The sequence below is a fragment of the Gambusia affinis genome, linkage group LG17 (assembly GCF_019740435.1).
Source record: "Gambusia affinis linkage group LG17, SWU_Gaff_1.0, whole genome shotgun sequence".
NCBI classification, from domain to species: Eukaryota; Metazoa; Chordata; class Actinopteri; order Cyprinodontiformes; family Poeciliidae; genus Gambusia; species Gambusia affinis.
The window spans coordinates 1,775,090-1,802,738 of record NC_057884.1 but is presented as its reverse complement, the minus strand read 5'-3'; the positions used below and the strand labels follow the sequence as shown (position 1 = coordinate 1,802,738).

The 27,649-nt window shown below is 40.4% G+C and overlaps 2 protein-coding genes across 4 annotated transcripts in view; one reads left to right on the top strand and one right to left on the bottom strand.

Moving 5' to 3' along the window:
- Positions 1-3,843: 3,843 nt before the first annotated feature.
- The window catches only part of npy8ar (neuropeptide Y receptor Y8a), a 31,493-nt gene continuing 7,687 nt past the window's right edge, over positions 3,844-27,649 (bottom strand). For both annotated transcript variants that reach the window (XM_044095688.1, XM_044095689.1), the window contains exons 2-5: positions 10,442-11,035; positions 8,268-8,509; positions 6,435-6,581; positions 3,844-6,240 (exon numbers count right to left, since the gene is read on the bottom strand). In XM_044095688.1, the coding sequence (XP_043951623.1) occupies positions 5,790-6,240; positions 6,435-6,581; positions 8,268-8,509; positions 10,442-10,741 (1,140 nt within the window). In that variant the 5' untranslated portion in view covers positions 10,742-11,035 and the 3' untranslated portion in view covers positions 3,844-5,789. The remainder of the gene's footprint in view (positions 6,241-6,434; positions 6,582-8,267; positions 8,510-10,441; positions 11,036-27,649) is intronic.
- Positions 20,439-22,979, top strand: LOC122819181 (piggyBac transposable element-derived protein 3-like). Of its 2 annotated transcripts, none has more exons than XM_044095686.1 (2): positions 20,439-20,663; positions 21,210-22,979. In XM_044095686.1, exons 1-2 carry the CDS (start codon positions 20,566-20,568, stop codon positions 22,699-22,701), a joined length of 1,590 nt encoding a protein of 529 aa, XP_043951621.1. In that variant the 5' UTR covers positions 20,439-20,565; the 3' UTR covers positions 22,702-22,979. The 2 variants fall into 2 exon arrangements, with proteins under 2 accessions (XP_043951621.1, XP_043951622.1); XM_044095687.1 differs by lacking the exon at positions 20,439-20,663 and adding an exon at positions 21,085-21,096 and having other exon boundaries at positions 21,210-22,934.

The window sequence follows — 27,649 nt, the reverse complement described above, 5'->3', positions numbered from 1 at the left end:
AAAAACACTCTGTCAATACATTTTGTAGAAGTGTTGTCATCTGGTTTGTGGGAAGATGAAAAATGACTTTTGAAGCCACAGCTACTGCATTTCAGGTAGTGTAAAGTCAAACTGGTATAATAGAACAGCAGGGAATGATGGCAATAAAAACGTTAACTGAAAAACTGATATACAGTCATACAGGAAAAGAGTCATCTCTTTTACTTCTAGAGTTTTAAAAATCAGGGCATATCGAAGGTGACCTGGTGTTTATTTGTCTCTAAAATCATTTTATGATGACTAGACAAGTATAAAAACACACAAAGGATTCCCTGTTGTCTTTAGAGTTTAAAAATAATCTCAAAAAGAAACACATTGTTTAATAAACCTTTCACTAGACGTCATGGCTGTCATTAGTTTCAGAACGTTCCCTCACTAATCTGTTGCGTCCACACCAACCATCTTTTCAGTGTTTTCTTGTTGAGTGAGCGCTCATTATTCTATTGATTAAGTTTTGATTGATTTAGTTCATGTTCTGTGTTTTTCTGTCTATTTATTTTGAGTTTCTGAGTCTCCTTGTCGTCCTGACTCCCCTCGATTATTCCCAGGTGTGTCTCGATCCCTGATTACCTCCTGTGTATTTAGTGTCTCTGTGTCTCTGTGTCTCTGTCGGGCCATCGTCTCATTGTGGCGTTCTGTCGTATGTGTGCGTTCAGTCCGTCGTTCCAGTTGCTACCTGTGTTGAGCCCTGGCTTCCGCTCATCAGTGCTGCCTGGCGTTTGGACTGTTTCTGTTGGATATCTCGTCATTAAAACCTTCATTATTTATCTTACCTTGGTCTACAGCGTCTGCCTCACCACCACCTCACACCAATTCCTGACAGATTACATATGAAATGATTTAAATTCTCTGTGATGGGCGTGCTGTGGTGGTGTAGGGGATAGGGTGACCCACATTTGGAAGCCTTCAGTCTCAGACGCGGAGGTCGTGGGTTCGATTCCCGGACCCGGCCAACGTTTGCCGCACGTCTTCACCCCTCTTCTTCCCCCTTTCCTGTCAGCCTACTGTCATATAAGGGACACAAGAGCCCACAAAAAGACCCCCTGGTGGGGGGAAAAAAAAAATAAAAAATTCCCTGTGATTTGGTTTGCAAAAGTCGTTCATGTTAAGACTGGAATCTCAGGTTAGAGCTCTTGCAATGCTTTCTTTCTTTTGCCAAAAACATGTGTAAATGATCTGCACAGCAAAGCTTTTTACCCATCACCCTCTGTCTATGACCACATACGAAGACATCACAGCAAATTAGACCACAACTCAAATTAAAACAATTTTTTTGTGTGTGAAAGTAGTTTATTTGGATTCTTATCTTCACAGATGAAATCACACATAAGCTCATGTACAGTAATACAGCATCTATGACAAACATTCAAAAATCCCAGCATGAGAAAATACAATGAAGAAAAACTAAGAGATGGCTCAGATCAGACACCTAGAAAATAAAACCTCTGACTATTGTACAGATTTCATAAACATATCTTACAGTGACATTCATTTGCTTATTCACATTGCAGCCATTTTTTCCCTTCCTTTAGAAATAGATTCAACTTGTTAAGCTACCAACACTTTCTCTAACATGTTCAACTCTCTTAGAAATCAATATTACTTTAAGTAACTCTAAAAGGGTTTTCTTCACCATTAACATAGAATGTGTTTGATCCAGTGTGTTAGCTTGCAGATATTTAAAAAATGAATTGCATTAGCATATTTTTGTGGACAATGAAGTTTCATTATCACATTATTTATCTGAAGTCTAAAATCTAAAAACCTTGTTGAAACGAGTTCAGTTAGTCCAGTAGGATTATTTAACAGCTGTGTTCAGTTCAGGACAATGGCACTTCTGAATGAATGAATGAGCACAGTAGTATATATAGATATATATATATATATATATATATATATATATATATATATATATATATATATATATATATATATATAAATCATATAATTCCTTTGAGCCATTCAGGGATGGATTTGTTGTATCTTGGTGCTCAACCCAGGAAAACATCAACTCAAATAACGATGTTCTGTAGATATTATGGTTGATCACAGTCAATACATTAAAAATGCAGGGAGACAGGAAGAGGAACTATGTATACAGCGTAGCTTTTAAAGACAACTATCATTTGAAGATGGCTGTGTGTCTTTACTCAGACCTTTTTAGACTAGTTGTAAAATTTGATGATCTTGGCCTGCGTTGGACTGGTGACCTGTCCACAATGTAACCTGTGTTACATCACACAGGTTACAGAGATGTAACACAGATGTAAACTGCTTTTGGAGATAGGCACCAGCCCCCTGACGACCATGCCTTTTGTTTCAGGTGCAATGAAAGATGCAGAAACAGAAGAAATATTTAAAGGGGCAAATATTGTTTTCCCAGCACAGAGAGAGAGAGAGAGAGAGAGAGAGAGAGAGAGATGACACTTTTTTACTTATCTGGTTGTATCACATGCTCATACAGAACTCAGTAGATGATCACTAATAGCATCTACAATGTGAAGTTATAGTACAGTGATGGTGACTAGAGTTCTACCACTGCATCCAAATAAATACTAGTGAGCTTAAGTGTTTCAAAGTTCATACTTGGCTTGTCATTTTTATGAAGATTTTTTGTAAAAATTGTCCCAATTTACACAAGTTATACAATAAATTTTTAACATTGTACCTGGATAACACAGGTAGAAACAGACGAGCCTTACTACAACTGTTCACTTTACCTTTAAAAACAAAGCTACTTCACACCAGTGGGAGGTCAATGCCATCAGCAGATCTGCTAATGTTAAAGTAAAATTATTAATAGATTCAATCGTCTATGCTATATTAAAAACTAACATCACTTAGATTTACCCATGTCACATTTCTCTAGAGTAATGTAGGCCAGTGTTGTAGTCAAAACCACCTAACCCGAGACCGAGACAAGACCAAGACCAGCGACCTGCACTATATGACACAATAAAATGTGAAATATGATCATAATCGCTTCTCAAATTGATCTGAAAGATTTACATTCCCATTAAAACACCTAGATATTAAATACTTGGAGCTGAAATAAATTTAACCAATATTAAAAGCAGAACAAAACTCTTTGTTCTGCTTTGCTTCCATCTCTGTGCTACAATCTACAGTGATCTCAAGCCATCCCTAACAAGATAACATCCTGTCAGAAACCACCACTGTCTGCACCATTAAACATAGTTTTGCATCCAGTGAAAACAAACATTAACAAATAAACTGGACAGTATGCTGTACGTTTAGTGATATTTTCACAGTTGCGGTCTTGACTGGTCATGAAATAAAATCGCGAGTCCTCAGCGTCTGAGACCATCAAACAATGGTCTCGAGACCAGGACCAGTCTCGAGTACTACAACACTTATGTAGGCTACCAAACTCGATAATCTTAATTATGCAAATTCAACAGAAACAATAATGTCACCTACCTGAAATAATGACCTACATTTTTTGTTTTTTCCAAAAGTGATTATTTTTTATTTTTCTTTGTCTAAATCAGGGGTGTCAAAGTCAAATGGACGGAGGGCCAAATAAAAAATTTAGCGACAAGCCGAGGGCCGGACTGATCGAATGTTCATAGAAATTCTTTTAAATGACGCATATAGTCTAGTGCAGTGGACCGGCCCAAGCCTACGTAAATTTCCTGCGGACGGGGGGGGGGGGGGTGCGTGCGCGTTGTGAGGATCGAACGGGGGGGGGGTGCGTGCATCTCGCATTTTTTTTCAGACGGGGTGCCGGCTTGCTGCGGTCTGCGGGCCGGTTCTAATAATAAATCAAGATCATCCCAGGGGCCGTAGAAAATCTTCTCGCGGGCCGGATGTGGCCCGCGGGCCTTGACTCTGACATATGTGGTCTAAATCATCTTTTATTCAAAAAAATTATATTTTAGGAAAGTGACAATATGATAGTCTGGAATTATGAGAACATTTTATGTATCCAAACGGGACCAGATGACACATCATGGTTTGTGCTGCAATGTCTGAATGGGGGAATTACAAAGTGGATAAAACAAATTCATGGCACTTTATCATATTTGTACTGGTATGGTATTCTTTCCCCTACTTATCCTATGGTGGCGTAGATTATGATAAACAGATTACCTGCTCTGTATAATTGTAACACTCATTGAACCGACATAATGATGTAGCGAGTTTGATCTATAACATAATTTACTTTCTGCAGAGAAAGAATACTGTAACCAATTTCTAGCTGTTTTTCCTTTTAGAGTTTTTCTTAAAAAGCTTATTTAGCATTCCTTTCCACATATAAAAAAAAAAAAATTTGCTAGTACAATGCAAACGTATACAGAGGCAAGAGATCTCAACATGGTCATCCCAAATTCTACACACATCTCTCCCTGCTTCTCTCTGCCCTCTTCCTGTCAGATAAAAGGCCACAAAAAAAGATATTTTAAAGAATGAACGATGACAAACAAAGCCTCAGCACTTTACAAACATGTGACTCACGTGGACTAACTTGTTGGTATCCCTCTGTTAATGAACGACTGGTAGCAGCCATTTGAAACGAACTGGTTCATAATAGTCCAATATTTCGTTGTTAGTCATTCTTAGGTGTTTGTAGTTGTGTTTGGGCCGTTGTCCTGTTGGAAGGCCCATGACCTGCTACTGAGACCAAGTTTTCTGACAAGGTTGTTGATTTTTGTCCAAAATGCCTTGATAGTCTCAACATCTCATCGTATCCTGAACCCACTGACAGATGTAGGAAAGCTGCCCCTGATCAGAACTGAGCCTCCTCCATGTTTCATAGTATGTTTTTATCCGTATGAATCAATTTTGGTCTCTGAATGCAGAGCTGATGCACTTTGGTAAAAACATCCATTATTGTCTCGTTTGTCCAAAGGACATTTTCCCAGAAGAGCTGTGTCTTGTCAATATGCAATATAGCAAATTCCAGTCTCGCTTTTGGGTGATTTGCTTTTAACAGTGACTTCTCCCATGAAGTCCACTTTGGCTCAGACAAAATGTATTGTTCAATCTGATGGACCTTGACCATGGAGTCTACCTTTAATTTCCTTGGAGGTTGTTCTGGGCTCTTTGGTTTCTATTTGTATTCTCCTGCTCTTCAACCTGTCATCAATTACCCTTGATGCAATTGAGCATTGAGCTGCTTAGAGATGCTCCAGTAGCTTTTACCTTTAGCATGTTTTCTTTCTAATCTCCTGGGACAAATCTCTCATTTGCTTCCTGTGGTTCATTGTGGTTTCCTTAGTTTATTTTCAAAAATGATTCTGTTGAATCACAATTCAGAAACCCTGATGTTTGTTGGTTAATTTTCTGTAAATTTGTATTCATCATTGCTATTGTCAGTTTCAGGTTATTGCAGTGGTGACTGTGGGGTGCCAGCAATTTTGTTCATGTGTGTAAACGGTAAAATGTGTTTTTTTTACCCAAAATGTTAAAATGTCTGGTATGAGGTTGATCTGTCACAACTGGAAAGCTGAACCTTTCCAGGATGGTTTTCACCAGAACAGTTCAGGTCCTTCAGCTTTCTCAGTGTTGGTGTTCTGGACTTCCAAGTTCCATCCACAGTCTTCAAACTTTTGAGATGATCAATCACAACAAGAACAATATGCTGTCAAATATTATCTTAGACCATTTCTAGCCAGGTTCAAGAGTTGGACTGGTTCAAAGTTGATCTTTATCAGTTGTACACAACTGACGTTCTAACAACCACTCCGCACTTAGGATCTTGTCAAGGAATTCTTCTGTCCACATTGTTACAAGTTAGCCGGTAATGTTTTGGATAGCAGAGCTGAGCTGATCTCAGGTTTGGGTGAGGGGACACACACTGATCCCATCCTGTTGAGCGAAGTGGCCTTTGTTATGCCCTCGCTGCCCACCGTAGACAAAGGGAAGCTCTCATAGCTCTCGCCTGCCCGGGTGCCACACTGGCAGCGCTGCAGCGTCGTCCTCAGCTCCCGCTGGAAGTTGCTGTTGAGGAAGCCGTACACCACGGGGTTGATGCACGTGGAGGCCATGGCTGTAAGGTGGCAAGCGGAGAAGACAGCGTCATGCTGACATTTTGGCAGGGCCTGGTGATGCCAGTCAAACAGAGTGTTGAAGACATTTAGAGGGAGCCAGCAGAGAGCAAACGCGATGACGATGGCTAGCAGCATGACATTGATCCTCTGGGCTCCCCGGGTTCTCCTGCTGCGCTCCAGCATGTCCCTGCACAATACAGAATGTACCCATTACCACACTGTTCACTGCTGAACACCGTTCACCCCAGGCAGGATTACGCAACAATATGAGACATAAATAGTTTCAACTGAGATAAAAATATGGTGTCAAAGCAGTGGATTCGAAGACACCTGTGGTGAGAAGACTTTTGAAGTGCATGAGGGAGAGTGTAGCTGTGTGACCTGCGGCGTCTCAGGCGGATGAAGATCCTCAGGTAGCAGAGCAGCACCAAAAGGAGAGGCAGGCAGTACTGGAAGATCAGCAACGAGGTTGTGTAGGCAAGCCGATGTTTGTCTGACGGCCACAACTCCATGCAGATCAAATGGTCCCTTAGACATGTTAGGAAACAAATAAAAATATATTTCAAAATATAAACTTTAAGAAATGGTGTTTTTGTGGTAAGGTTGAACGGTTTAGTCCAGATTTAGTACTGAAGTGACGTTATCAGAAACCCTTGGAGTGGTGCAAGCTAACATGATTACGCAGCGTATTCACGGTTCAGAAATTTCAGATTCACCTAATCACAGACATATCAAATATTTTATATATCCACCTGTTAAAGAATTTTATTCATACAGCATATTTAAAATATTTGAAAGAAAATGCATCTTGGGAAGCTGGGCGCGATGCTACCGGACACACCGGACACAGCTCCTTCAGACTAGCCAACAGCAATTAGCAAACGCCTGGTGAAACTGGTAAAATCGTTGTTCTAGGGTTAATAGAGGAGCTATGCTGTGATGACTTGCTTAAGGTGGAGTTTAGAAAGACCAGGAGTATTTAAAGAGACAGAGGCCCAATTTCAAGATGTTGAATTCCGAAGTCAATTTTCTTTTAAGTCATATTTGACACATGCAGCATTTTTACAACAACTTAACATAGTTACTTGATTGTGCTATAAAATGCCACTAAATGCGTGGATAATAAATAATACTGCCCCTGCAAGATTGTTGGAAGGGTAGAATTGGGTCTAAAATTAGAATAAAATCTTGCTGTGTGAGCCATGTGTAAGCAGCACAGCTTTACTCGTATTTATTCAACCAGCCAGCATGGCTCTCTGGGTTCATTCTCAACACGACTCACTAACCACAGAAGAAAAATGATCCTGAAAGTTTCCCTAAAGTCTGAGCTCATTTGAATTGCTATTTCCTGGTCTGTTTATGTTGGGTTTGTGTTTCTGGCTGCCACTGCTGTAATTATTACTTCATGCCCATTCTTCACTCCCCATGGTAATTCTCACGGGTTGTGTGTGCCAGGAGGTATCCTCAAATTCTGAAATGTGTTCTTAGTTTGCATCAGGAGCATGAGCAAACATAATTTCATGGGGAAAGCATCACGAGTGTTGCACTGCAGGGTCTAATGAGCATAAAAATGGCCTCAGCAAGCTCCTTTTACTTCCACCTCAATTCCAGCTTCTTCACGTTATGCCAGGTAATGATGCATGCCCCGGGAAAACCGCTGAAGACAGGATGATGCTCCAGCCCTGTGCTTCCCAAAATCCATTTAGCATCAACATCAGGTCTTGCCTCGCAAAAATATTCATATATTTGTATTTTCATATTTGTGTATGTAGTTAATTAAATTGCATGTGGCTGACAACATGCAATTAAAATAATTTAATTTTCACAATTTCGAAATGGAAGAAAAATAATAAATGTTTTTTTCTAAATTATGGAGAAATAAAAAAATGGGCGTGACAAACTGTTTAACCCAGATTCTGAGTCAAACTGGGATGAATGAATCAGTTAGACACTTAAAAGTGCCTTGGGACTTAAGACTGAAAACACATTTAGTCAAAGCAAAAATAAAAGTGCTTTCTTTTAAGCTCACTGCCTGTTTTTCACTTGCACAAGTTGGCCAAAATGACCAAGTGGCCTGTTAGTGTCCCTCTCCATGTAAAATGAAACAGAACATTTTAAAGCTTGCTGTGTGTTGAACATTTGTGCCGATTCTATTCATGCACATTTATCTAATCTCACATTAAGATCCGTGTGGGGCAAAACCTTCAGCCTCACCTGAACGGGTTGGAGGGCAGGCTGATGTTCTGGAAGGGGTCATTAGTGAGGATGTTGAAGGACAGGAAGGGCAGCGAGATGAAGCAGCCGACCAGCCACGTGAGCCCCACCGCAAGGTAGGAGTGCCCGGCCGCGGGGGTCCAGCCGGTGGGGTGGAGGATCAGCTGGTGGCGCTCCAGAGCGATGAGCACGAGGGAGAAGATGGACACGGTCACAGACATGCACTGGACAAAGGGCGTCACCTGGACAAGGCCAGAACAAACACGTGTCTAGTTAAAGCATTCAGTGATAGTCATTCATTTCTAAAACAAAATCTGCATGTAGATGTAATATTTACTTTGTGTTGAATCTATATTTAGCGAACTGTGTTACTCTGTGTTTGCATCATCTGTTTTGAAGAGGAAGCCGATTTGTGGGAAAGCTGTGATTTTTGACGGGGAACCAGACGTGGCAGTTTGACATAGTGGGGCTTTTCTCTACTAGGCACAGTTTGTTCATCCACTGAGTTGTGTGGATGAATAAAACAGCAAATGGTAATGGGAGGTTCTGCAACAGCTGAAATGATAGCTCCAACTTCACAGTCTCTGTAAAGCACTACACTGAAAAAAATGACTCTTTGGATGAACATAAAAAAATCATGGAAAGATTTTCCACCTGATTACTTTGCTTTATTTCAGCACCATGTAATTCTGTTACTCCTATTTAAAGCAAATTAGGTCAACTTAATTTATTAAGGTTATTCCAATATAAAGCAATTATGTTGGATCAACTTATGTTATTATGGTTATTCTATGGGTGATTCTAAATCAAACCTGTTGGCTGAACTTAATATATTTATGGTTATTCTAATTTAAATAAAATGAGTTTGCTCAACTTATTTTTTTATGGTTATTCCAATTTAAAGCAAATATGTTGGCTCAATTTAATTTATTAAGGTTGATTCAACTCATTTACTATAGTTGGCCCCAATGTAATTTAAAAGAGCCAGCCCAACTAATTTGCAAAGCTTTGGACCAAATAATTTACTTGACTAAGATTAATGGCAATTTAGTTGAAACCAACTTTTTTTTTTTTCTGAAGAGTTTTTGCGGCGCTAGTGGCTCATATTTTTTTGAGACAGTAGGCAGACAGGGTGAGGACATGGCAAAGGTACAAGGACCGGGACTTGAACCAGCAACGTCTGCGTCAAGGACTAAGGTCTCCAAACATGCAGTGTGCTAAACCCTTGCGCCACCACATCTTATGTTACAGTGATACCTTCACACTACTTATTAAGTTGATCCAACTTATGAAAATTAAGTTAGCTCAACAAACATGCTTCATGCTGAAAGAAAGCTATTTAATCGTGTGACAATCCTTTCCACGATTTAATTACGTTAATTCAAAGACAATTTTTTTTAAAAAGTCAAAGACTTTTTTGGCACTATTACAGTGCAGTTCTTCAATGCCAATAGTGCCCTGAAGAGAAAAACAAATATCTATAGTTTAATGTGTAACTAAAACAGCTTTGAAGTTTTCCCAGGCGCAAAACAGTTATGTCTCGTGATCTTCCATAATCTCTTGTGATCCCCTGATCTCGCTAGACCCTCTTCGGAGGGAAATTAATCTGACTAAATTGAATCACGTTATCTCAACTTGAATACGTTATTCAAGTTGAGACAAAAACGATTGTCTTGCGTGAACTGGCGTGATATCCCGTGATCTCACTCGGCTTCAGCATAAGATCAGTCTGACTGACTATAATGAATCATGTTATCTCAACATTATCAAATTTCATAAACGTGAAGTTGTTGACTTTTTTGTTTATCCAACATGATTGTATCACGTTTTTGTTTGAAACATGAAATTATTTAGTTAAAAGTACATGATATTCTTTTGTTAATCTGATAACCCCCTAAGTTCATTTTTTACAGTGTAGCTAGCAGACAACACGACTAAAGAGAAACACATGGATGGGTTTCTCTAGATCCTGCTGAGACATTAGTCCTCATGGGATATGTTCCTTCTTCTTTACAACTACGCACCACTTTGTGTTGGTCTGTCACATCAAATCTTAACAAAACGTACTGAAATTTGTTGTTCTGATGTGACAAAATGGGAGAAAGGTCAAAGGTTATGAAAACGTTTGGAAGGCAGCGCTGCATCCGTCATCCCATCAGGTGTGACCCGCTGACCTTACACAGGGCCTCCCCCAGCACCCAGTGGTCCATCAGTGTGTAGATGACAGTGACCGGCAGACACACCACGCACATCAGGATGTCCGAGCACGACAGGTTGGCGATCAGGATGTTGGTGACGTTGCGTAACTCCTGTTGCCGGGTGATGATAAATACAAGGCCTGCGTTGCCCAGCAACCCGATTGCAATGACTGCACTGTAAGCGACAATCAGGAAGGTAGCACCGCCTACTGAGGGCGGGCACTGGGAGGTGTCTAACCAATCAGTGGCCTCCAAGAAGGTTGTGTCGTTAGACATGGCAGGTGGATGGAAGACGGGGAGGGAAGCGGATGGGATGGGTTGGTGGGTTCAACTCGGAGGCCTGAGGCTGTGGCTGAACTCCTACAGGGGATCAGAACGGAGATGACAGGAGGACAAGGAGAGAAGAGGAGGAGGAAGCAGAGAGGAAGCACAGGTCATGAACAGGATCCAGGAACGTCTGAAGGCGCTTCAGAAGCATGTCCAGCACAAGTGGAAATTCAAATGTAGAAGTTGCCCTGCTGTTTCCTTTCTGTTAGCATCCCGGTGGATCGGCTCTGCATCCGCAGTTTCCTGCAACAAAACAGAAAAACATTGCAAAGTAACGAGGACGGCTCACCAGGTGGGAGAAGGTGAAGAAGATCAGTGGAGATGAGAGACTGAATAAATTAGCTCATGCTGTTCTTCTTCTCTTCTGCCTGTTTTAGTTCGCTCTCAGCAGAGACGCTCTGCAGCCCCCACAGACACTCATTAATATACAGCATTGTTGGTTTAATGGCACATTATGCAGCCCGGATCACCAGGGATACTCTGTTTGTAGATGAAGCAAGAAAGACTTGATCTGAGTGTGCGTCTGCTGAACCATCACAGTGAGCACTGCCTTTCGCTTTGACAGGAATTCTAAAATGAGCCCTGGGAGTCCGCTTACTTCAGAGCTGCAGAAGATTCAGGCAGTCTGCTGCCCAGACGGCAACATTCAAACCCAATGAAAAAAAAAAAACAACAAAAAAAACACCAAAGAGACGACAAGAAAGACCAAAGATGAATGGACAGGAAGACAGTCTCCAAAGAGCAAATGTCACGAAAGAAAATCATTACAAAGGTCTGTCAAATAAAACCTCTGTTCAGCTGCTGGGGAGAACTGGTGAAAAAATGACTAATTTTCTGCTTTATTCTGATGCCCTTGTCCTTCACTCCTCCCTTTGGTCACTGCTGTAATTATCTTTACCATTTCTTCTTGTGTCTTGTCAGCCTGGGTCTGCATGTACTATGCTGTGGTCTCTTTTCCTTAAACCCCAGAAACCTGGCATTTTAACTGGTGTTTGTGGACTTTGGTTCGTTTTTGATCAGCAAAGATCATCAAAAGTATCTCAAGAAGTTTTGAGGCAACAATTTCCAACTGTAATCCCAGATCAGCTCCTGCAGCAACGTGCACGGACATGTCTAAGGCAGACAGAGAGGACAAGTGGCTGCCAAGAATATAGACATGAAAGAAAAGCGCCCAAAGGCACAGAAAATAGAAATATTCATGCTAGCATCTGTGAGAAGAGGTTCACGGAAATGCTCTCAATCTAAAGCCGTTTTCAGTTACATGGGTTGCTGAAAACCTGATCAGAAGAGACGAGTTGGAGACGATCCTGTGGTTGTTTTCCTGATAGCAGAGCCAACCCTTCAATTTAGCAACACATTTCCATATAGACGGAATTTCATTTGATTCCATAAGGAGCAAACACATCTATCTGTGATCAATTTATATGTATGAAAAGTTGGAAGTACATTTACTCTTTCTTGTCTTATTGTATGCATTACAGACTTAAATGTTATTTTTTTGTTTGTAATGTTTTTTCTGCATCTCTGACTGCATATATACTGTATAAGGAGCTTGTTGCTCCAATGCCTGAATAAAACACAGACGTCTCCTCTGATTGGTTGATAGATGATGAGGCTGATAGATGGTTAAATTATAAATACATCTCATGTAACTGTTCATATCCGTCACTTTTAATGACTTGTAGCATGAATAAGCTGAAGCATGTGTAATTTTCATTTTGTTTCTTAATTGAACGCCATAATTGCAAAATTGTGTTTTTGCAACATTTGCAGAATACAAACGAAGATCTCTGCACAATTGTAATGGAAACACAGATTGTGTATTTACACCTGCCAGTTCCTGGGTTCTGTGATGGATTCTGCCCTCATGCAACTCACCTCATGTGATCTGGTCTGCCTGTGTCGTTAATAGTCTGTTACTTCATGAAGATCCTTGTCTGGGTCCTTTCATCCCTCAAATCCTGACAGAAGAACCTGGCTACCCTCTGGACCCGGCAGGGCTTCATGCTTTAGAAAGACAGCCACGATGCATGTGAACTTCATGGCCGGTCTTAACCTCCATGGAGGAGAGTTAGTGCTGAGGAGATACTGATAAACTCTCTCAGTGAGTTTAAACTTTTACTTTGATTTGATGATGCTGTGTGAAGAGGCTGAATGGAATCAGCTTGGCAACAAGCCGCCTGAACCTGAACCTCAACCTGGTTGACCAAACTTGTGAAGCTATTGTTGTATTTAAGTGTGCTGTACTGGTGCAGAGTTAAAAAATGAATTTGTAACTCAGTACATGTGTGTCTGTGTTCAAAAAAAGAAACATTTTAAGTCAATTCAGTACTGCTTTTCTGTATCAGATCGGTATCGACCGATACTAAATCTCAAATATTGGTATCGGAAGTGAAAAAGTGTATCATGCATTCATAATTGATTAATCATAATTTTTGCTCTTAGCTAGAAAGAACCCTGTGGTTTCATGAAAATTTCCTGGAGCCATGGGAAATGGCATTGATATACCATTTCCCATGGTTTATCAATACTATTAAAAAAGTTATTGAATATCTTTGTTAGTATCAGTTTCAAGTTTGAAATGTAAAGGTTTATATATTTGACATCTGCGGAGAACTGAAACATTATTCCATGAGGAGAGAGCCAAATGTCCAAAACAGCACAGCATAAAGACGAATCAAGTCAGAGAGAAAACGACAGTTACTACAGCTCAGATTGGTTCTACGAGCTTTTGAATGACGTGGTTCACCTAATTACTTCCTGTCACAGGAACTTGTTTCCCCAGCGCTGTACATATGCATGAATGCAATCAGTTGATTGCCACCATTGCTGTTGCCATCCTCTGTGTGTGCAGAGCTCCGTCTGTCGCTGCATTTTCAATCTTTTCTGTCATTCGCTGTGGCCCCCGAGGGACAAAGCTGCCAAAGAATGAGACACACTCGCAGGTGTTGCTGCTCCTCCGCTTTGACTCACCCGCTTCCACCCACCCCAGATAACATTCATCAGAAATCCTGCTATCTGCCGCGCTGTTGTTCCTGCACACAGCATGGACACACAATCCTGTTTACTTGAACATGTTCAGTCACCTGGAGGATCTGAACTGTGCAGACTGGACGCCAAACAATGGGACTGATCTGAAATTAGGCATACAGACATTGTGACATTGAGTCTGAGCGGTGACTATGGTTTGGAGCTTTTTATAAAAATAGATTTTTAAACGTGCTGTTTTAGGCATGTGTCTTCCTACTGAGTGTCAGTTATTGCTAGATGCACAGAATCTAGATGTGTTTATGTCGGACCATCCACAGCAAACCCAGCACGCCCAAATTATCACTCAGGTTTGATTCCAACATGTTTAAAGTGTCTACATGGGTCCAAACCAGAGAGAGAGTTTCAATCTTTTTTGGAGAGTTGGTACCTTAACTCTGTCAAGTATTAAATCTGTCTGGAGTTAATCACTTAACACTTAAATGATTAAATAGCAACTCTATTGATCATGTGACTCATTTCCATTGTAGTTTTACAAAATACATCTATTTTGGCACAGCTGAAAAACCACCTCATCCCAGTGTGAAAACTTTTTAATATTGCCATGGTTCCTTTAAGCAAATTTATTTTCATAATTTCAGTTTGCGGAACACTGTGTGGTTTATGGAAACACAGGTACTTATGCCCATATGAATCCTGAGGTAGGTTTTTTTTTCATAAGGAACTGAAGCGCAGATTGTGACAAATACTCTAGATCACAAAAATCCAAACTGTTCTTTTCAATGACTGAAGAAAAGTCAGCGACAGAAAACTGAGCTTCAGGGTTAACTCAAATGGCTGAGCTTCAGGTTTTCACCCCATTACTAAACCACACGCCTGTGATTCTGGATATTCAACCAATCCCCTGCATTCACAGAGTGCTATGAGTTTCCTTGTGCTCAGTATATTGAGTGGTATCTGTATTATTTTTATGAACTTGTTCCACAACCAGGAGAGATTCATTCTTCCACTTTGCAACTGTGACAGGACAGGATCGTGCACCATCAAATGCAAGCCACAAAAGCTCTTCACATGGGATATCCCACTTGGCTCACTTAGAAAACGCATTGATGAGCAGCACAACACAGAACAGGACTGTGTGCTATGATTCATGCATCTCAGTGTAGTTTCCTGTAAACAGAGCAGGACAGAGTTAGAGTGGAGTCAAAGAGCTGCACGGCTCTCTGGAGGTGACAAGCTGTGAAATTCGTTGTCCTCACTCCTGAACGCGCTTGCACCGATGAATAACACAAGTGCAGAAATAAGTTTGGCCTACAAATATTTACTGTGACTGTTTGCATATGGACACAATGACAAACTCCATGCAGCAGAAACGTCTCAGCGGCAGCTGTGGTGAATCACAGCGGCCTTCGCGGGTCAGCAGATGTTTCTAGCTGCAGGTAGGAGTTCTGTCAGCTGCTCTAAAAACAGGAATCAAACTTATAATGAATCCAATTCTTCTGTTCATCTTTATTAAGGTGAATTTTAGCAAAATACAAGACATATTAGGTCAGGAGTGTACAAAGTCTGTCCTCAAGCATCCTGCATGTTGTCCTCCTCTCTCCGTCTAAAGACCTGGATCAAATGATGGCACTATCTGCATTCCACTAACTATATAATTGCACAATTTGACATTTCAAAAATAAATTTGCGCAATGGAAATATGACAATTTTGAAAAATTCTTGTTTTCAAATAAAAAGTTTTGGTGCTGGGATGAGGTGGGGATTTTTCAGCCCTATTGAAGTTGATTTACTTTGTAAAACTGCAATGGAAACAGTTTTTTCATAACACATGTTCAACAACCAGATGTTGCTACAGGCTCAAACCATGAAGAACAAGACAACAATAAGTAGCTTGAGGATCATGGAGCGTCATATTTTTAATGACTTGTCACGTGAAAAACTTATTCATGTGTCGTTTTAATTTCACTTTTTTTATTTAAATGAAACACCACAATTTCAAAATTATGTTTTTATTTTCATTAACAGAATTTTGATTAAATATTGAGTTCCACGCACATTTGATGAGGTGGCATTTACCAGCATCAGGAACAGAACTAAAACCTGCAGGATACGGACATTAAGGACCAACTGTGGACACCCCCACTTTAGGCAAACTGAGCATTTATTCTGGACTAACACTTCAACCATATTGACAAGACACTGTGCCTGGAATTTCATATTACCTATCTATCCATTTTCAATAGCTCCTTAATCTTTGCAGAGAGGCAGTACATCCACTCTGTCTCTGTGGGGTCACAGACGCCGGTTCGTCACACAGCAACAGAGAAACACACAGCCAGGCATTCATACACTCAAACATAAGGGCAATTTAGAAAACCTAATTATGTACTGAGTGCATGTTTTTGACTTTTGTGAGTGACCAGTGACAACCCAGGTATGTACGGGTAGAACATGCAGTAAGGCCAGAGCTGCGATTTAAACCTTTAAGCCTCAAACAACTACAACGCGATGCATATCACTGATTAATATGAATAAGAATAAGATGATAGACGTTCTGTGTCAGTGTGACCATGATGTGGAAACAATCAACTCTTCTTGAATGTGTATAAACCAAATCAGACGACTGATCTTCTGGATAAAGCAGGCAGCACTGTGAGGTTCATGTTATGTGATTTATCCAGAACATTTAGCACAATTTAACACAAATTAAATTAGTGAGGGGCCAAACACTTTTTCACACCGCTCTATACTGAGCAGAAAAAGTGAGGACATTTTTATTCCATGACATGATCCTGTTTACCACTGTCTTATATCATCGGAGAGCTACTTGATTTCCCTCTAAATGGTGCCACAGTTTTTGAGAGAGCTGAGGATTTGGGCAGCAACCATGAACAACTTAGAGAAACCGCTCTGCGTTTGCCAAACAGCTTAAGCATCACTGAGGCCCTTCTGTGCTCAGTGGAGACTGTTAAATCACCAATATGTCTTGATTCTTCAGACTTCCATCATCCAGTCAAACTAACAACCACCAACCGGAGTCAAGAGCGGGATAAACTGTTTGGCATCGACTCATTTAAAGAGAAATAAATCAGCTCTACAACAAAATAAGAATTACTGCCACAAAGCTTTGGAAAAGCAGAGAAAAACAAACACAAATGTTCTTCCTTTATCAGCTCTCTTATTTCCTTTTCTCATCACTGAAATAGAAAGAAAAAAATGGATATATTCACCGTTCTGTAACCTTTTGTTTTCTTTCCCACATCAAGCTGGTAGCTGAACTGTTTAGCTATCGGTATCTACGTTTGAAAAACTTCAAACTTCATAGAAATATGAAAAGCGGACGAGCTGGAGAAAATAGCAAAGTGTCACTCAGGATGAGAGACCCATGTCCACCAGATGAGCAGAACGTGAAGGTCAAAGCAAATCGCAGAGACTTGAGGAAGGACCTGAGGGACGCAGCGTCCTGCACTGCATGTCGACCTTTCAGTCTATAGATCCTTTGTAATCCCTCTGATATTGTTAATGTAGCTTTGCAGGAAATAAGGACCTCTAAAAATACCAGATCTTTAAATAGAAAATGAATCAAGCAACACAAATGTACGGTTAAAAATTTAATTTTACTGGAAACATGGATGTTTTTCTGACATGCAGGTAGACAGAGGTGCAGGCTGCTCTGAAACGTAGCCTCACCCTGCAGACAGTGGCCTTTGGTATTTAGGTTTTTCCTATTAGTTGTGGCTTTAAATGACCTCATGAACCTGCTGCTGCAGCAGCTCTGTTCCTCCACACAGCAGGAACCTGTCAGAACTAGTGTGTTCAGGAAAAACAGAAGTACAGCGTTGTGAAAAAAGTATTCATCCCCATTGAACCTGTTCCCATTGTGTCATGCAACAATGGAAGTGGGTGGTAACATTTACTTGAGTAACTCTTTAAAAGAAACGTTCTTCTAAAAATAGCTCTGCAGCAGCAGCTTTTACTGTGACGTGAATAATTTTACTTTGAAGTGACGCGACTTTGACCTAATTACAATATTTTCCAGCGACTCAAACTCAAATTCACTGAATGAGCATCCACCAAAAATGCACCAGAGACAGAGTTTATGTTAAGATGAGGCTTCTTTGTTTGGAACAGGATTCATTTTGTTGATATTACTTTCTTAAAAAATAAATAAATAAATAAATGAAAAAAATTATATTTTGCTTGAGCAATTTAGCGCTTTTTATTTGGATCCTTTTAGGATCAGACCCTAGAACAGAACATCCTTAACAGAACAGCTGCTAAAGACAACAAAACACCTGGAAACTGGGACAGAGTTTACCTTCCAACATGGCAGCAACCAAGGAATGGTTTAATTCCAATATTCATATAACATAGTCTAATCCAAAATCCACAAATAGGGACATATTCTGGTGTTTTTACCTTCAGTCATTTGAAAATCACTTAAACATTAAAGGAGCCAATCAGAGCCGATCACAGGTCTCATTCTAATTAAATATCATCAAACCACCCATGTGGCTTTATGCTTTTTTTCACAGGAATTTATTGATGGTCTTTAGAAACAGTTTCAATCAAGGTGCTAAAAATATGAAACATGATAAATTGGATCTGACTTGGATCATGAGGAGTTGACTGACGCCACCGGAAAGGATGAAAAATCTCCCTACAGGCCAACATGCAGTAGATTATTCTGTTTGAAAAAAATTACCATCTTCCTTTTCATTAGAATTGTTCCATTGTTTAAATCTGAAATGACATCTGAGTAGCTGATTGGCTGCCAGTTTGAGGGTAAGCTCGGCTTGTTTCTTGTCCAATGAAGAAAAGTGGTTGATTTATTTTTAATTGTTTTTTGCGGCGTCTTCTTACGTCCTTCAACACGACAGACTGAGCTGATTGAGGAAGTCAACTGGTTTCTTTAAACAAATATTCTTCACTATCTGAACAAAAAAGATTGTTTCTACCACTTTGAAAACAGAATAGTCAGCAGATTAGGCTTTAACATCTGTGCCAGTTATTACTTTGCTCTCTGATGAGACCACAAGAAGCATTTATAGATAACCAAAAGCCCAAGAATGCAGTTGATTTTTTTTTTTATTGTCGTTGTTGTTGTAGTGCAAGACTACAGAGATATAAATAACTCCAGCTGTGTGTGTGTGTGTGGAACTGGGACAGCTTGATAGTGGAGCTTTTAATCTGTTTTGGATTAAACCGCATCGTGGTTCACTTGATGCTGAAACAAAGCGGCCCGATCGACGACGCCATTCTGGTGACCGCCATCGCTTCAACGTCACGTCATCGCTTCCGCATGAGGCCGCAGCTCCTCGCCACGGCGGAACAGACAGACGGCCAGAGCGGCTGAAGAGTCCTGAAGGTTTTGTGTGTGTGTTGGGAAAACGAAGCGTCCGCCTGAGCCTGAGGGAGACGTGGTTCAGATGGTGGGAGGGAGCCCAAAACATCCAAGGAGAGGACGAATTCAAGGACAAGAAGTAATAAATACAGGCAGAAGCTCAGCTTCTACGCTCGTCATATCAACACAGACGGCATATTTGCATTTTTTCACTCAGTGAATGTGACTGTCGCTGTCCATCACTTTGGACAGGCTGTTGTTTATCGCAGACGCAGCATGGTTACATATCTGCAGCATTTCATGCATTATTGACCAAATTTTCACACAAAATTTGCCCCATTTCGACATGAAGTAAAAATAGTTTTAAATAGTGCTGATTAAATGTGGATGTGTAATTGCTTGAAGAAGGCTGCCCTAAAGGATCTGGTGAGAGCAGTCAGCATGCAATGCAAAAATCAAACACTAATGATCTCAGGGGTTTCAGACCCACACGACAGAAACAAGTGAGTACTGAGAAATCAAGCAGCCACTCGTCACAAAGCTCTTCCTCCTCAGTTATCTGCCCTCCTCTGTCACGTCGGAGGCCTTGAGCCAGCAGCCTCATCCGCTTTCTAAATGAATCGGTGAGCTGAAGCAAGCAGGAAGTGCTTTTTGTAATCCTGTCGTCAGGTATCTCTCCATCTATTCACTTCTTTTCTGTCAATGTCTGAATGTCTGACAAGTATGGTCATTATACACAGTCATTATTTGATTGTCAGGGTTCCTGTTTTACAACAAAATTGACAAAGTCCACACCTGTACACACAGCTGAGAGACCAATAATTCATCTTTTCAATGGAAAGCATGCCGCTCTATGGAAGAGGCAGACAGGCCTGCAACACAGTTACTAATCACTAATCACTGCAGTTCACAAATGAATAATTGTGATCTTTTTTGTTTTTTCCTGTTTTTATGTCCTGCTGGTTGCCATAACAGCATGACAAATGAGAATCGATGTGCTGGTAATGCAGAGGGACAACAGGATGATGAATGTTGTTCCCATCTGATCCGACACCGAGTTCCACCATGTCACCGGCTCTCACACTGGCCTTCAAGGTGACGTTACAGCCTCACGTGTCACAAAAACAGTTTTGCACTTGAGGCACAAACCCTTAGACATGTTTTTACAGACTCAACAGAACATACGATGGGAGGAGCTGTGAGGGGCTGCAACCAGAGGACTGACTGCCTCTGGTTAATCCACACCATCTCCTCTGCTCTATAAGCCCAACAACAACTCCTTCACACACAGTTCAAAGGATTAACCTCCTGAGACCCGGCCCATTCATTTGTGTCCTTTATAGTGGACATTTTGTTCACCTGTATTTTCTTTTACTATTTTGAGTTACCCTATCAAGCCCTGCATTACTCTTTAGAGGACATCCTGGGCTTTCCAGTGATGTGTCATGTGATAGGTTTGCATGCTGGGAACTCACTTTTTCTTTTCAATCAAAATGGCTGGCATACCAACAACCACATTTTATGGAAAGAGGAAAGGTAAGCAAATTATTCTTTATCTATTGCTATTTTTACCATGATAATTATATATAGTCTTGTTTATTAACATGTCAATGATAATATTTTTATCTCAGAAAACAGTTTAATAATTTCTGTTTTGAAATAACAGTCCTTTTATGAATGTCAATTGTAGTGGACACCAGGACCATTTTAATGTATTTAATGAGTCAACATTCTTGTAGGAGAAAGAAGTGAAGCAGAGAGGATTTTATACCGAATAGTAGAGGGAGATTCAGATTTGGGGCTGTCAGATGAGGATGAGGATGAGTATCAGCCTGGGACAGGAGAAGATGGTGAAGAAGAAGTAGGTGAAGAAGGAGAGGAAGAAGATGCAGGAGTATCTGATGAGGAGACAGTCTCAGAGCCAGAAAGGGAGCAGGAAAGTCAGTGCTTTGTGGGCCAGGACTACCTTGTATGTTTTATTTAGGTCTCGGCTAATGTCTCCAAGTCTATTATCATAATAGATTATTGCTGTATTAGTATTTAAGTACTTATTTGTGTTGTTTCGTCCATCCATCATAATAGATTCACACCTGTGCTACCTGGGCTTCCTGTCTGTCAAGATGACCCTAAAATCCGAGAACACTGGAGTCCAATCCAATACTTTTCGCAGTACATCGACGACAAAATCTTTGAAGATTTGGCAGCTTTTACAAATCAAAGACAGCTGCAAACGACAGGAGTGTCACTAAATACTACTGCTCAAGAAATCAAGATTTTCTTTGGCATATCAGTACACATGGCCTGCCTTGGCTATCCCAGAGTTAAAATGTTTTGGGCTAAAAAAACTAAAGTGCCAGTTATTAGCAGGAAAATGACAAGGGATAGATTCTACAAGCTGAGAAGCTCACTCAAGATTGTTGATGATCTGGATGTAACAGAAGAGACAAAGGAGTCAGACATTCTTTGGAGAGTCAGACCATTGCTTGACCGTGTGAGGCAAGGTTGTCTCAGACTTCCAAGGTATAATAAGGTCTGCATTGATGAGCAAATCGTCCCTTTCACAGGCCGCTGTCCAGTCAGGCAATATGTCCCAGGCAAGCCAAACCCTACTGGCCTAAAAGTCTTTGTCCTTGCCTCTCCAAATGGTCTAGTACTGGATTTTGAGGTGTATCAAGGGAAGAATACGTTCAGGGGCCAAAGGTTGGGAGTTGGAGCTGCAGCAGTCTTGCAATTGGTTGAATCTCTTCCCACAGGAACCTGTGTATTCTTTGATCGATACTTCACAACAATCGATCTCATGGATGCTTTGCTTGCAAAGGGTCTTCCAGCAACTGGAACAATAATGAGGAACCGAGTACCAAAGCCATGCCAGCTACCAGGAGATAAGCAGTTGCGAAAAGAAGGGAGAGGAGCATCAGTGACGATGGTCCGGAGGAGGCCTGAGCTGGCAATCACTAAATGGTTTGACAATAAACCAGTGTTGATGGCTTCCACTGTGTATGGGAAAGATCCAGAAGATATCTGTAGCAGATGGTCCAACAAAGAAAAGGCTCATGTCCAGGTGCGACGACCAGCAGTGATCAGAGAATACAATGACAACATGGGTGGCGTAGACTTGTGTGACCGAATGCTGAGCTTTTATCGCATGTCAACCAGGACCAAGAAATGGACATCACGTGTGATCGCTCATTTCTTTGATGTTGCCATTACAAACGCTTGGATCCAATACAAGTCTGACAGTAAAGCGATTAATCGATCATCTAAGAACACCCAACAGTATCTGGACTTCAAATTGCACCTGGCTGAAGAGCTGTTGGATAGTCCTTCATTTGATGACAGCAGTGAAGACAGTGAAGAAGAGTATCAGCCACCAACCAAAACAAGGATCCCTCAACCAGAGCCCTCTGTACGCAGACTAGGGGCCAGGCACATGCCAGAGATGGTGGATATCAAGCATGCAGAAAGATGCAGGAATAAGGGCTGCAATGGCAAGACATACATGAGGTGTACCAAATGCAAGATGTTTCTCTGCATCACCAAAAGGAAAACGTGCTTCCAGGATTATCACCGCTAAAATATCCAAAAGAAGAACTGTAGAACTGCTTATGTTCAATGTTCAACTAAATACACAGGCAACTATTGTCCTTGCAAGCAATAAGCAACAGAAAACAACGAAGAGTGATAAAGAATTTAGTTTTTGATCAAATTAAATTTATTCTTTTGTTAATATTACTCTAAAGCGATAATCTGCTCATTTTCTAAATTCAGTTGTATTTTTACACAAAAATCATCCTGTTGTCCACTACAGTGGACATGCTGTGAAATTAAAAATAAAAATATTTTTTTAAAAAATTTAATTGTAAGGTGTTTTTGTAGACCCAAATAGATAGGAAATCACACAAAAAAAGAAATTGGAACACACTTTTTTTCTTCGGTTCCCAGGAGGTTAATAATAGATGTTAAGAGACATAGTCCTGTATCAATACCCCTATTCAATACCTATAAGGCTGAGGAGAGGTGAGGTGAGACCATGGGTGGATTTACAAGTAAAAATCATTTTAAAACTGACTCTAAAATATTTATGCAGCCAGTGTAGTGAGCCTGAAATTAGGAAAATGATGTGAAACAGCAGAGCTTAGAGAAATCTGAAGACGTAAAGAACAAGTACAGCCACAAAGGAAAACACTAGCTGCTGATTGAAAGTGGATGTGTCTCCATAAAAGTGCGTAAATTGAAATTGCGAAAATAAATTTGCTTAATGAAAACAGGCCAACGGTTTTTGAAAAAAAAGGTTTTGTGCTAGGATGAGGGGAACTGAAAGCTGACGGTGCACCGTGTCAAATGTAGCAGCTAAAAACTACAAGCACAAGAATAACAGACTGACACAGCTGGAGTCAGTTGCTAAAAAAAAAAAAAAAAAAAAAGCAGTAAGGACTCTTAAAAGAGCTCATTTAGTCCAGTGGAAGGTTTTAAAACAACACTGGAAAACCTCAAGAATTTTATGCTTTTTCCAGATAAACTATTAGTTGGTTTTTCTCAAGGATTTTGAAATAAAAAAATCAATTAGACATCAGCCTCAAGCTTGCAAAAACAGCAGAATCTGGTTACGAGACTGAAGAATAATGAGCTGAAAGGATTGAAGTCCTGATAGACGGAGTCGTATCAATAAAGAGATGAAGAAAATTTTAACACACAGTTGTGGAGGACTCCACACAGACAGCCTGTGGGACATTATGAAGGCAAAACACACAAAACACAAGGCTTAAGACAGACAGAATCATTTCAGAGAAACAATTGCTTTCAGCAGCTTTCAAAGTTTTCTGATAATGTCAGCAGTCCCTAAAAATTTAAGGTGACACCTGAATTTTGTTCCTCTCCACTTCTCAGCTGTGTGGCACCAGCGTGTGACAGACCGAGTTGACATTCAACCAGCGTTTAGTCCTAGACTTCCTGTATTTTAGTGGAACCACGGTGTCTGTAAGTGATGGCAGGTTAGTAAAAGATCCTCTGCATCGTTCTTCAGGCTCTCAGTGACACAGCTGTGTCTGAAAGCAGCTGAAACCTGAGCAGCTGCAGTCAGTAACTTACAAAAATGTTTTTTTTTTCTTCATATTTGTTAAAACTGTCAGCAAGTTGTGACAGAATGGTATGAAAGATCATCTGTGAAAAAGTAAATCCAGCTTCTGCACCTCCTCCAAATGCTGTCTGAAGAAATTTAATGCTCTCGTTCAAAAGCAACCAATCAGAGGCAGCAGGAGGGTCAATCATCCTCAAGTACGCGCTGCTCATTGTGCTAATGGCAGATAAGCAGCTAACCATTACAGAAAAACTGCTATCACCTGTGGCCATGCTAACTAGCATGCTGTGATGGTGTGAATCAGCTGCAGCGCAGCAGAGAGCAGGGGGGTGGCATGTGAGCAGCATGTACAAGAGAGTGATTGACAGCGATAAGGCCCTCCTCTCAGCTCTGATTGATTGTTTCTGACCAAACTGTGTACTTCTGCAGTTAGTAGAGAAACTATATTTTTCACAGATTCTGTGTCTTATACTGTGACAACACAGAGATAATTTTAAGAAAATATGTAAAAAAAACAACATAATTTGTTTTTTTGTTTTTGATTAAAGTTATGGTGCACCCTTAAAACAAACTAAAAACTCATATAGATTTTCGCTTTTGTGCAACTTTATTAAACAAAATCCAAGGTTCGACCATTCAGCGTGTAGTTTTTTTCTCTTTCCGTATATATAATCACAGGTCAGTCAACTCCCATCATGCATTGTGTCCTTCTTAAAGGGGTATTACAATGACAGAAATCTATAAAATAATAATAAAAAAAAGTAGTTTGAGCACATACTTAGCCATAAACCAAATGAATTGTTCTAACTAAATACTGAATCAAACAGATGCTTGCCTAATAGGATAATTATACCTATTAATTTAACATTATCACGTTCCAAACATATTTTCAGGGCTCTACAGTTACATCTTACGACAGCAAGAGGCAACAGTGCAAAGTTTAACTACATTACAGGTGAGAGTAGCAGCAAATAGAACAGGAGTATGATCAAAAAAATGTTGCGTCACCAACCTTTAAAATCAAACATCAAGTGTGTGTTCGCTTTCTTGTGTGGGACCAGACACAAGATTAAAAGTGTCCACGAAGTTTAAAAAGTGTTTTGCCATTGGCTTATCTGTATGACAAACAAGAACTGGGAACAGCTGTTTTCACCAAGTCAGCACCATTATTCTATTCTATTCTATTCTATTCTATTCTATTCTATTCTATTCTATTCTATTCTATTCTATTCTATTCAAAACATTTGGATTATGAGTTATGACATTTAATTTTCCTTTTCTGGATAAAACAAGTATTTTTGACAGTAAGAGAGGTGAAAGTGTCAGCACCAAGGCCCTCCATGCTGGAGGCAACATCTCCAGACAGACAGAATCCTGCTGGACTCCATGCATGCAGACTCAGAGGGAGGCAAACAAAACGCCACTTTGCAAAAATCTCACCAGGCGAAGGCGACTTCTGGTCTCCTGTTTCATTGTCGGATGATCAGAAATCATCTCGCTTTGTGGGATAACCTTCATTTGGAATAAAGGTATTCAACCACTGGCAAGCATGATGGAGGAAATATAATGTTACATTGAGCGTTTCAGCATGACTGACCCAAAATATAGGCTATAATCAATGAAATAAATAGCTGACAAATATAAGAACAAGGCATGGAGCTCATCAGGTCAAAGATACAAGCTGAAGCAGTACTAGGTGGGTATAACTAGTAAAGTGGTTAGAGAATACAAACACTTTTCTGATAAAAAAAATCTCCATGTTTATATCTCTATTGTTTACAGTAGAGTGATGTGGGTAATAATCCCAGAGGGGCTCAGTGGAACAGTGAGACTAACGCTGTGACACTGCATTTATTTACTCCGTCCTGCCTGGTCTCAGACTGGCTCTGTTGTAACACTTTGAGCTCTGCTGTTTCACTCGCAGCCTCTCTGCCTTACCTAATGGAGTGGAAATGAGCGGATGAGTAACTAGAACAATCCTCCCACACCCCGTTGATCATCAGAAAGAGGCATGAGGAGCCCTTCACCAGCCTCACAGAACCGGTGACAGCCACCGGTTCTGTCAGAGATCAGGGGGGGGGAACACGGCCAGAACCCAACAGCTCACAGAGTGCAACTTAACCCTGTTGAGTTAAGTTTTGCATTTTGCAATGTCCTCCAGTATTTTGATGATTTATCTGTGGTGAAGAGCTCTAAGTGTTTCAGGTTGGAGGCCCCCCTCCCCTGCTCCTCCCCGTCTTTATCTGAGTCAGATTCTGAATCAGATTCATGAACCGGTTTCTGGCTGCGATGCTCCTCCTGATCTACAGTCTGAAGGAAAATGTTGGGTAAAAACAAAACATAGCTCTGAACCTAAATCTGCTAATGGAGTAATTTTTTTGTTTTGTTTTTGGAAAATAATTCATAAATTATGTGTTTTATGTTAGTCAGGTTGGTTTAGTTTTATCTCATTATCTTTTGTCTACTTTTGTGAGTTTTAATTTGTTTTTAAAGTGAGTTTGCTCATTTTTATTAGTTAAATAATGTTTAGTTTCATTAGTTACAGCTGTAGTTTTAGTTTCTCCATACTTGCAGGTGCAGAATTCAAAAAGGTCAAAGTATTGTACTGTGATTATGTATGGATGGATTGGTGAATACTCAACAGAAGATATTATTTTCAAAAAAATGCATTTAATTACTTTTGAACAACCAGCTGACTCTGGAGTTTTCTCCCAACTTCTGCTGTCACCATTTTGTGTATTAGCTCTAGCGCCACCATGAGGAGAGTGGAGAACTGCAATATATCCACAGCTGATGTAAACTGCTTGTGTGGGAGAAATAAATAAATTGAAAAAGTGACAGAGTGTGTAGAAACAGATATATTGTATATCGGTCACACCAACCTTCACATGGTCAGTCAGTTCATCTGTCCAGATTCTGGACCTGTCATTACTCAGGGTTAAGGAGGGAGATATCACAGTCCTCTACAGGTTATCTAATGAAAAGAGCTGTCATGATGGGGAAAAACTGCAACAAAAATAAATACCCTGAGTTGTATCAGTTTTCTCTCTAGAGTTCAGTTCAATCGATAATTGATCCCTGAGGCTTTATGGACCAAGCAATCTGTCTAAAAATATCAGGGACTCAGTCAGCTGTATGAGGCACCATATTGATCCCAGCCCACTAACAGCTGTTGTTCAATAATCGGTCTGTGAATGTCTATAAGTATTTGCTTTGGGCAATTATTTAAAGAAAAAAAACTAGCAATGTAGATGAAAATGACCGTGACAGGGAACCACCTGATCATCAGGAATATAATAGCCTAAGAGTTCAGCCTGAGTTATTGTTCACTAATGCCTCCCTGATAAGATTTAGGTTTTACAATAACAAGAGATGAAGACAGAATCCAGCACAGGAGTCTGTGATCTGGTAGTACACAAGCAGTTTGGAGGATTAAATATCCTGT

Excerpts from the sequence above, each read along its gene's own strand:
- LOC122819181 (XM_044095686.1), top strand. The coding sequence starts at position 20,566 with ATGTGTCATGTGATAGGTTTGCATGCTGGGAACTCACTTTTTCTTTTC. Across the intron at positions 20,664-21,209 it reads ATTTTATGGAAAGAGGAAAG|ATTCACACCTGTGCTACCTG; the intron begins GTAAGCAAATTA and ends CCATCATAATAG.